Source organism: Rhincodon typus, chromosome 9 (genome assembly GCF_021869965.1).
Source record: "Rhincodon typus isolate 14 chromosome 9, sRhiTyp1.1, whole genome shotgun sequence".
NCBI classification, from domain to species: domain Eukaryota; kingdom Metazoa; phylum Chordata; class Chondrichthyes; order Orectolobiformes; family Rhincodontidae; genus Rhincodon; species Rhincodon typus.
In genome coordinates, this window is record NC_063340.1 from 2084617 (window position 1) to 2096254 (window position 11638).

General features: G+C 41.0%; 1 protein-coding gene across 1 annotated transcript in view; it reads right to left on the reverse strand.

The window, feature by feature from the left end:
* LOC109920871 (ras-related protein ORAB-1) overlaps positions 1 to 10881 on the reverse strand; it is a 17698-nt gene extending 6817 nt beyond the window's left edge. Inside the window, exons 1-3 of the mRNA XM_048600885.1 lie at positions 10852 to 10881; positions 9466 to 9524; positions 6286 to 6358 (exon numbers count right to left, since the gene is read on the reverse strand). Coding sequence (XP_048456842.1) covers positions 6286 to 6358; positions 9466 to 9524; positions 10852 to 10881 — 162 coding nt within the window. The remainder of the gene's footprint in view (positions 1 to 6285; positions 6359 to 9465; positions 9525 to 10851) is intronic.
* Positions 10882 to 11638: the final 757 nt, after the last annotated feature.

An 11638-nucleotide genomic window follows, 5' to 3' on the forward strand; every position in this document is an offset into this window, starting at 1 on the left:
TCGGGCCTAGACCCTTTTCTGATGAAGGGTCTAGGCCCGAAACGTCAGCCTCTCTGCTCCTATGATGCTGCTCGGCCTGCTGTGTTCATCCAGACCTGCACCTTGTTGTCTCACTTCATCTTGTGACAGCTTGGTTAATTGAGTAGTTGGAATCTAGCTCTCAACAAGGCAAATAGAATGGTGTGAAAGATCAGCGCAACACCCCTCTATTGTAACTTGACAGTCACACTAAGGATTGTAAAAAGATCACCTCTCTCCCCACCTGGTCTTGTCTGGTTTATGTGTTGTGACTTGTGTGGCACTTTCTCGTTTTTCAACACTGTTGAACACAATAGCCCTCATGTTTCCAATGTTGGAACTGAAGTATTCTAAATGGATTCAGGACACTATGTTCTGTAATTAATGTCCATCCATGCATCACATATCAACTTACATCCTAGCCGTGGGTTACCATAGAAATTCCTCACAACTCACCACTTGCAAACTAGAACCTTTCCCTGTCCCCTCCCCAAACTCCATGTCTATGGGTGGTGTTGCTGTTTAAGGCACACAAGTGGAGTTCATCCTAAACAAACTAACAGAAATGAGTGTTTCCAGTTAACTACAGTTTGTCTGCTCGGTCAGATTTCAAGTTGTTCACAAGAACCCTGAACAGCACAAAAAGGTTTTAATTGGTGGGGCAGAAGGGGAGCAGCTTACATTTCCTCCAAGCTTTAAAATACTACTCTCTAATTCAGGATTGAATTAGGTGAATTTCCTGCAAGTTTAGGTGCAGCAAAAGCAGTACAGTAATAGCACTTCTGCAGCAAAACAGTTAAGTGCAAATTCCCATTTTGCTACGCTGTACAACTGTGGTAGAAGTCTGATACTTGCACGAGATTTGCTGCATTTGGGGGATGTTTGACCAATTAGTAACCATAGGAGGGACAGTCTGCCATGTTTCTGTAACAGTCCTAGCTCCACATTTCATATGTACTCCAAATTTTCCAGTAACTTTTACATTTTTTTTTAAACTGTTGAAATATCAATTAGGGAAGGAAAATAAATGCTGGCCCAGCCAACAATGCCCACGTCCCATAAAGGAATAACTAAAACAAAACATAATTGACAACCATTTGCAATATTTATATAAAATTGTAGAGTCAACTATTCTCCATTTTTATTACGAGTGCTGATTTTTGTGCCAATTTTACCCACTTTCTAAACAATCCACTAATTTGACTAATTTTATCAGGCACACAAACCTTCTCCAGTAGGTCAATAAATCTTGGATCCTTCCCTCTAAGAGTAACAAACTTTTTCTCTCATTTGTTTATAGCGTTACCAGGAAAAAAGCCCATCAAAATGGAAAAAACCAGTGACTTATAAAAGTAAACATACAAATTTGGATCAGAGATAGTAGGAACTGCAGATGCTGGAGAATCCGAGACAACAAGGTGCAGGGCTGGATGAACACAGCAGGCCAAGCAGCATCATAGGAGCAGAAATTTGGAGTTTGGTTGGGGTGGGGGTGTAGGGAGGAGAAGCGAGGAGAAGAATGTAAGATCGGGGGCTACTTCAAAAGCTAAATTGCTCTTACTAAAACTTCTGAAAACAATTAGATGAATTATCATAAACCAAAAGTCAAACACCTAATGCTTTCAAATTTTCAAAGTGTGGTCAGGACAGCAAATGAGGCAGTGAGCTGAAATTTTGAGGTGCAAAGCTCTGAGGCAGCAATGGGCACCATGGAACTCTGGCTGAGTTGTAACAGCCATGCCTCCATTCTAACATGCCTCTGCTCTCATCGCCCCACTACCCCCCACTCAGTTTGCAACTATGCCATGCAGACAGAAAAGAATATATTTACTTGGTCCAACTTTTACCAGCCACAACAATTAATGAAACTCCTGAAATTAGTTGCAAAATTTTTTGCTGTGTAAGGTAAATTAAAAATTTTAGAAACTGTGCTGAGATAGCAGAGAGGACTGAAAGAATAAAGTTAGCAGACGCGAATACCAATTGAAGTTCAATATATTCTATTTATATATAGATTTCCGATTTGTGAAACTTAAGGCAAACAATAAGCAACAATGAAAGTTTTCAATCCAAACAAAACAAACGACAGGTCTCATTTTCATCTGTAAACTGTGCAGTGTCATAAAGCTACAACCCTTGGAGGAATAACAAGGCAAAAGAAACATTTCAAAGAGATTTAATTCCACTTGAGACCAAAAGGTGGGAACAACTGACATTGCATCCCAAATTTTTATCCATGGAAAGTAGGCAGAGAACTAGTTGATCACAACATGTCTCCAAAGCAAGCTACATAAGAAATAGTAAGCCATTCAGCCCCCACTTCTCTTTCAAACCAGCTCCTCACTGCTCTCAGCTGCCTGATGTTTACTACCCCTCTTGAAACACTTTGGGATCGCTTCTTCACAACTCTCTGGGGCAGAGGGTTCCACACTTTCACAACTCTTTGGGAGAAGGAAAGGATTAGCTAAGACCCTCCTGAAATCTAGGGTCCAATTTTCTTTTCGCAAAATGGAGATTTGGAAATGGCTGGATAACTTCAAGCACAAATCTGCTTCTAAAAAAATGCATTATGTAAAACAGTTTAAAAAGATACTCAATCTTCCTGCCAAAGTAATCATTTCACACACCAAAACATTACTTCAGACTTACGGCAAAGGAATTTCAGAATTGTTAAACTGCAAGCCATTCAGACCAGTGTGCCTGCACCTTTTCTTGAAAGAAGCGTTATTACCTAGCGCCAGTTTTCTGCTTTTCCCTCATAGCCTTGCAAAATTTGTACCCAAATAATCATCTAGACTTTTGAATGCACCAATTCAACCTGCCGCCTCCACATTTCCAGGCAGTGCATTCCAGACCTTAACTACTCACTGACTTTTTCCTCAAATCATCTCTATCTCTTTTGCAGATGACTTTAAACCCACACCATTGCACTTGTTTCTTTTACGAGTAGGAACAGTTTCTCCTTCTCAACTCTATCCAGCTCACTCAATTTTGGAAACCTGAATCAATGAAGGCTTGTTACCCGCCCTCTTCCACACTCCCCATTTACTGCCATATCATTAGCAAGTGATCAAATCAGTTTATTTTTACAACGACACCAGATTCGCATCCCCTTATGAGTCAGTTATTTTACTGCACACTTACCAAAACCGAACGTAATAAGTACAAAACAACAGCACAGGACAATGTCACAGCTAAGGCTGTTATGGCTTGACTCAGTCCTGAAAGGTGAACTCTACGGTGTTTTTGGGGTGGAGTGAAGGAGAAAGACCATTGGATATAGGAGCAGAATTAGGCCATTCAGCCCATCAAGTCTGCTGCACCATTTAATCATGCCTGATATGTTTCTCAACACCATTCCCCTATCTTCTCTCCATGCACCTTGATCTCCTTACTAATCAAAAACTTATCTATCTCATTGGCCAGGCCTATAAAAGCGCTCTGCTTCATGAGTCCCATAGATTCACCACCCTCTGGCTAAAGAAATTCCTCATCAGCTCTAAAATCAGTGCCTTCAGGTCCTAGTCTCAGGCAGCAAAGGAGCAGGAAAGCTGATGTTTTGGGTCAGGACCCTTCTTCAGAAAAGTACATTTACTCTTGAATTCTAGCCCTCTTGAAATGAATGCTGACATTGCATTTGCCTTCAACTGCCAACTGAACTAGCATGTCAACTTGGGGAGATAACAAGGTGTACAACTAGATGAACACAGCAGGCCAAGCAGCATCAGAGGAGCAGGAAGGCTGACGTTTCAGGCCTAGACCCTTCTTCAGAAAATCAGTCTAGGCCTGAAACATCAGCTTTCCTGCTCGGCCTGCTGTGTTCATCCAGGTCTACACCTTGTTATCTCAGATTCTCCAGCATCTGCAGTTCCTACTACCTGTTAACTTGGGGAGTCCCGAATTAGGACTCAGGTCCCTTTGTGCTTCAGATTTCCAAAGCCTTTCCCCATTGATTAAAAACAGTCTATTCCTACACCTCTATTCTTCCTACCAAAGTGCATAACCTCTCACTTTCCCACATTGTATTCCATCTGTTACTTGTCTGTTCAAGTTCTTCTGCAGCCTCCCCACTTCCACAACACTCCCTCCATCTGTGTCATATGCAAATTTGGCCACAATGCCCCCAGGTCCTTTGTCCAAATGCTTAATGTATAACGTGAATAATTGTGGTCCCAACACGAACGCCTGTTATATTCCACTCGTCAGCAGTTACCATCCTGAAAAAGACGCTTTTAACCCTACTGTATGCCTTCTGCCCGTCAATCCTCTATCCGTGCCAGTATCTTGCCCCTAACACCATGGGCTCTTATCTTATTTAGCAGCCTCCTACGCAGCACCTTGTCAAAGGTCTTCTGAAAACCCAAATAGATAACATCCACTGGCTCTCCTTTGTCTAACTTACTCGTTATTTCCTCGAAGAATTCTAACAGATTTTTCAGGCATGACCCCGCCCTTGACAAAGCCAGACTGCATCAGCCCTACTTTACCACGCACTTCCAAGTACTCTGCAATCTCATTTTTAATGGATTTTAAAATCTTACCAAAGTCAGACTAGCCACCCTACATAGTTTCCTGTCTTCACTCATGTCTTAAAGAAGAGTGTTACATTAGCCATTTTCTTGTCCTCAGGCACCCTCCCTGACTCCTGTAAGATCACCAATGTCTCTGCAATCTCCTAAGCTATGTTCTTCAGAACTCTGGGATGTAGTCCATCTGGTCCAGGTGATTTATCCACCTTCAGACCTCTCAGCTTCCCAGCACCTTCTCCTTAGTGACGGCCATTACACTCCTCTCTGCGCCCCGATTCTTGAAGTACACTGGTACGCTGATGATGTCTTCTACTCTGCCATTTCTTCACTCTCCATTAGGACTTCTCCAGCCTCATTTTCCAGCAGTCCAATATCTAAAAAGACTCTTGTAATCTTATTTTACATTACTAGCTAGCTTACTCTCATATTTCATCATCTCCCTCCTTATTGCTTTTTTCAAACTTATTCTCAGGCTTTTAAAGGCTTCCCAGAAATTTTCACATTACGTGTTTTGTTTTTATGCTGCCTCTGACTTCCCCTATCAGCCATGGTTGCCTCGTCCTTCCCTTAGCATGTTGTTTCTTCCTTGGAATGAATTTTTGCTGCATCTCCCAAATTACCCCAGAAACTCCGGCTAGCTCCTCCCTCACATCCGTGTGGTTATCTTTACCAATTGTAATATTTAACATCTGATTCCATCTTCTCCTGCTTCAATAGCAGGGTGGATTCTATCATATTATCACTGCCCTGCTTAGGGTTCCTTCAGCTCCCTAATCAAGTCTACCTCATTATACATCGCCAGGCCCTGCATCTCAATTTTAATTACTTCGTACTTAATAAGTAGCTATCACTAACAATATAGTTACAGTTTTCCTGTGATGTCACTATTTCTTTTGTGCTGGGATCCTGATTCTGGGCTTCAATTTATCTCTTACAAGCTTAGAGCCAAAGAAAGCAAAAAGCACATCCTCCCCTCTGCGGCAAATTCCCTGAACTATATGCTCTGGCTGTGTCTCACTCTGGATGCAATCTTTCCTTCCTGAGCAAAGCTTGCTGATCTTACAGTGATAAACAGAAGAAAACTGAATAGATGCTGACAAGAACTGACACACAATTCTGCTTCACCTTAATGTTTTCTTCAGGCAACAAATCTTGAAACACAAACTTCAAACCATTGACAGTTCAGAATACTCTCCTCAGTTACAACTCAAATTGGAAGGTCACATTATGGTAACACATCTTGTGGGGTTTTCACTTGAAATTCTATTTGTGGCAAAGTGGCTCAATGGTTAGCACTGCTGCTTCGCAGCAGCAGGGACCCAGGTTTGATCCCACCCTCAGGTGACTGTGTGGAGTCTGCACGGATTTTCTCCCTCGGTCCAAAAGATGTGCAGATTAGGTGGGCTGACCATAGGAAATGCAGCGTTACAGAGACAGGGTGGGGTGGGTGGGTTGTCAGTGTGGACCAATTGGCATATTCTATGATAACAATTATACACAAAGTTTGGTGTGGTATACACCAGTCACGTTATATAGTGTTTCTCTATTAACCTTGCAATAAATTCCAGCATGAACCCATACCTGGGAGAGATAAATGTGTATTCAAAATGTACTGACATGGGGTACCATTGCCAAGTGCAATCTAGACCTCTGGATGAAAACAGTATATACAACAGGCTCAGTCTTAAAGCTGGTGTAAAAATTGAGAGCAAATTAGCGAAGTGAATGCTGTACTTACTGCAAATCTAAGGAGGAGACAAGATTTTCCAACACCAGAGTCTCCAATCAGCAGCAGCTTGAATAAATAGTCACTGAAATAGATAAAAGAAAAGTTTGCCAAAGATTACACTGGGGTCTTGACATTCTTTAACAATATATTGTGGCTAAAATTGTAATTTGCAGAGTGTCATCTTTCATTATTGCACGAAAACAGAACTCTCTCTCCTCACCCAAATGCAATTACGCATTTGCACCTCAGCCCCCAATTATTATTCATGCCACACCTTGGCAGCTTATGACAATGGGATTCAATGACTTGCCTTCACTGAAGACAGTACTGGATACTTTGTCAGATATCCACACCAAACAATGTCTCAACTTTTTGCTTTCTTTATCCATGTCAGTCTGCACATGGGGAAGGTAAAAAGGACCAATAACTTCTACAATGCCTTTAATGTAGAAAATCATCCTAACAACAGATACACAACTATTTATCTAATACCTCTGAGATCAGAGAAGGTCCAAAGTGCTTCACATGAGCTATGAGTATTATAAAATAAATGACAAGAGAGGTCAGGTCCTTGTTCAAAGAGGAGAGTTTTAAAGGAGCATCTTAAAGAAGGAAAGTGAAGTAGGACAGGCAGAGAGGCTTCACTTGAAATCAAACTAAATCATTGTCAAGCCAAAGGAGATATCAGGAGGGATGAACTCAGTACTTAGACCAAGAAACAAAATCAGCAACCCCTTTCTCATACAGAATTTCTTCCTGCATGGTCTACCAAAACCCCTCAAAATTTTCTAACAGTTTACAATGATTTTCTTGTTTTTCTCTAATTTTCTACTTTTCTAATTTTCGCCAAAAACACTTAATTATCTTGTCTTGCAAAGCCATTTTCAGACTCTAGAAAATGTAACTACTGGTCCTTCTTTTCCCGAAACCCCACCAACTGGTACCATTTAAATAATCCTGCATCTCCGTGTCGTTCCACCCAAAATGCATCACATCAGACTTATCTGCATTAAATTTCTTCTCTATCTGTCCATTTCACAAACCTGCCCTCTGTAGCTATGTTCCTCACTCGTGACTGTTGCCAAGTTTTGCATCATATGCAAACTTGAAATTCCTACTCGCTGCACCTCATCTTGCCCTCATACACCTCCCCAACACTGACTAGGCTGTTCCAGTACCACTCTCACCTTTCCACTTATGGTTTGAAAGATTTGCTTCTCACTCGCACACTATTACCTGCTGAATTTACCATCCTAAGCAGTGTCTTATTTCACATCTGTTATCCATGAGCAACATCCTATAACACACCTTGTACATCTCGACCCAAAATGTCAGCTTTTCTGCTCCTCTGATGCTGCCTGGTCTGCTGTGTTCCTCCAGCTCTACACTGTGCTACCTCAGACTCCAGCACTGGCAGTTCTTACTATCTGAGTAGGCAGATGAACTCACTACCATACCTAACCCCTCTACTACCTTCATAGTAGAACGATTAAGACTGACATAAAGACCTGGACTAGCCAAAATTTAACAGCAAGACCACCAAGCACAGTCTTTAATTACCATCATTTTGTTTAAAGTTCCTAGCTAATGGTCCTAACTACTGTCAGACTGAAATCTACACCTGCTCCTATGATGCTGCTTGGCCTGCTGTGTTCATGCAGCTCTGCACCTTGTTGTCTTGAAATCTACACCCCCGCCTTTTGCCACGAGACCTCAAACTGAGCTTCCAATCCAATATCATCTTCACCATAAATGACTAGCCTGGTCAGCATCTCGGTTTATCAGCTTCTACTCTGTCCTCAGCCCTTCAGATGCTGAAATCCACTTCTGTGCCTATTAATACTAAACTCAGTTATTCCAATAGTCTCTTGACCGAATTGCTACTTTCCAGTAAAAAGTTTATCACTAAGTAGTTTATCAATGCATGTGCAATGTGTGTTCATATTACCTGAGCTTTGATTACAAACTTGGAAAAGAAACTGCAGGGCAAAAACAGTTCGAAAAACATAAGCATGATTTTCCAGGTTGGAGATTCATCAGTTTAAGACAAAAGTGAATATTTGATGATGCTTCTTTCTTACTTACTTTCTCCCCCCCTCCTGTCTTGGGGTGGAAAATTGTTCATTCAATGAAATATTTCAATCAATTGATATGCTTAAGGATTGTGGAAATTTGAACCAACAAATTTTTGTAGTAACAGCCTCCAAAACTTGGGACACACTACTAAAACTATATTTGAGTTCCAGGATGTGCTGTGGTTGGTGGAAACCAGCTGATTTTAATGCAAGGTTGTGGCAGAACCATTCGTAAATTTCTTCTGCCCAGTATCCAACACATGCTAACTTTCTTATCAAGTATTTTTTGCTTACATCTTTAACATTTCTATCTCCAATTTCTTCCATGCCCTTTGAATAAGAACAACTTCTGGAAGAAAACTCAACATTGAATTAGTATTGTACTCAAAATGGAGTTTCATTTGGCAGCCGTGAAAAATCGTGCATCTGTACTTGAAATAATCTGATGTTAAAATGGCCCTTGAAGCCACCTGTATCAATAATCCAGTTCTGAAGAGTCATATCAGACTTGAAACCTTAACTGTTACTCTCTTCATAGATGCTACCAGACCTGCTGAATATCTCCAGCGTTCTGTATGTACGTTTCAATAGATCATTTGGCCAATGATGGGCCAAAGCAGAAAGCATCAAGGACTTCATCACTGAGATGCAAAACTTCATTAGCTTTGCTTATTTTAATCCCTCTCCTGGAGATGGGGCATTGTTGTTTTCGTTCAGTGCTGTCGACTGTACAGTCCATTGTGTCTGTGCTAACACAGAGTTACCTTGATAATCACTATCCACCTCTTGAGAAAATACAATTAATCAGCAATGGAATGGACAAAAATAGCCAAAACTATAGATCTATCCTATACAAGAATAACAATCGTCATGTAACCACAGTATTTAATGCCTCAAGTCCTACCACACTTAATGTCATCAATCGCCTTTTGACAGAATTCAAGTAAACACCAGACCATCGAAAGTAAGCTCTTTGTACATTTTTCTTCAAACTGAACCATGTTCTTAGTGGTGATTTGCAAGTTAAAAGTTTATCATTCAGAATTACTCTAAAAAAACCACAAGACAGTATATTCACCAAGTCAGTAATATTCCCTTTATTAAATCAACTTACTCCTTGAACTCAAACATAGCTTTATTCGTCAAAAGGATCTCTTTAAGCTTAGCAGTGATCTATAACAAAACATCCGCAATGAGTCACAACAAAATCACAACAAAATCTTCAGTTTAAAACCAACTTCATAAAATAAGCCAACAGTCTGACATTGCAGACTGAGAATCTTGTGATAAATTAGAATATGAACACTTGCACAAGGTCAAATACCAAGACAACAGTTTGAGTAAATAATCCTTATGTATCCTTCTGTTCTCAATTCAGTTCACTTAGGAGTGTTTCAATATTAAAGCTTCGCATTGGAGTCCTTTAGAAAAAACAATTTTCAACATATGCAATACATCAAAATCTCACCTGAGGGGGTAAAGTTGTTTTATTATGATTAACCTATTTTTCTAGCCAACCTGTTCAATGATGTTATTACACACAGCTGGACCAGGTGGGATTTGACCTGGGCCTCCTGGTCCAGGCATAAGGACATTGCCACTGAGCCTAAGGTAGAGATTGTATTTGTTTTGTCTAAAGAACAGAATGGATTGCAATGTTTCCCTTAATGGAACTTTTGGAAATAATTTGCTGCAAATTAAATATGTAACTAGATTAAGTTGAATGGACAGTGCACTTTCTGTTGAATTTAACAAACAGTTCAAAACATAATTAACTGAACAGCTTGTAGAGCACATGATAATCTTTTCCTGCAGCTCCATACACAAAGTCTTACAAATAGAGACATCAACAACATTTTCAGCAATCAGCTCATGAAGTTGTTACCGGGGAGAGCAAACCAACAGAGTTATGGTCAATTGAACTCATACATGTACCTCAGACAGACTGTGGGTAAGCAGGAGAAACTGGCCATCTTCAGATGAAAGGGCAATCTTGTCTACATTCATAGCATGTGCGCAAGTGATCTGGCTAAGCCAGCATTTATTACCCATTGCTCCCGATATGCTGGTGATGAACCAGCTTCTTGAGCAACTGGAGGCCGTGTAGTTTGGGCACACAGTTCTGTCAGGGAGGGAGGTGAGGAGGGAGGGAGGTGAGGAGTTTGACCATGTAATGGTGAAAGGATGGCTATATGGCTCAATCAGGAAAGGTGAGAGAGAAGAGGAGATGATCATTTGCCCAGTCTGGTCTGGAATATATACATTGTTACATTTCAGTAATGCACTTAGCAAAACTCAGTTTTGGTAAGCAGGGCAAAGTACATTGTTGGGCACTGCTGATCCAGGTGAAACTTGGGCTGGAGCATGAGACTAACAGGTTGTCACAACAGGTTTTGAAATGCAGGTGGAGTCTCCTGGTCATTTACATGTATAAACACCAACTCAACATTGCTCTCTAGTCACCTGCTGAGTTGTCATTTGCCAGTTCTTTCCTTCCTACCTGACTTTTCCACCTCTGGGTATAGGTCATCTACGAATATTCTTTCAGCCCAGTGACTCTAGTAGAAACACTGATCACACTTCCTCAGCTCCCAATCTTGTCTCCTGCAAGAATCCTATTCCATCATTGCAAATTCCCCGCCCATGCAATTTTCAGTGAATGCCACTTTCCAAGCCAGTGTTTCCAACATACACTTTTCTTCAACTAAGAATTCCCTTTCCTCGACTGCACTTCTGACCCTTTCTCCTCCATCCAGACTTCCATTAATCTACCCACCAGCCTTTGTAATTGAACAAAAGCTACAATTTCCATTCATTACAGCATGAATGGCATCACTGAACCCATCTTCTCCTCCCCTCCCAGCATTGCAATTCCCAATACTCCCTTGTCCACTCCATCAGCATCTCTTCACTATTCCACAGATCCTTCCCATGCAAGGAGGAAGTGCTTCACCTGCTCTTTCACCCTCTCCCTTCCCACTGCTCAAGGACAAACCCAACTCTCTTCCAGGTGAAATAACCATTTACTGCTCACAATGTAGTATCCTCTTTGCTGGAAAGACCAAAAGATGATTACACGATCACTTTGCTGAACATAACCAATCAGTCTGCATGACCTCAATCTTCCACTCAGTACAAGTGCAGCTGATATTGGGTTTCAACACTATTTTCCTGCCTACTCTCTGCAGCACATCATTCTCAGACACCAAAAATATATCAATGCCAGCCTCAAAAGCACTCAATGATGGAAAATCCATACCTCCCTCGAGCAGAAAATTACAAACATT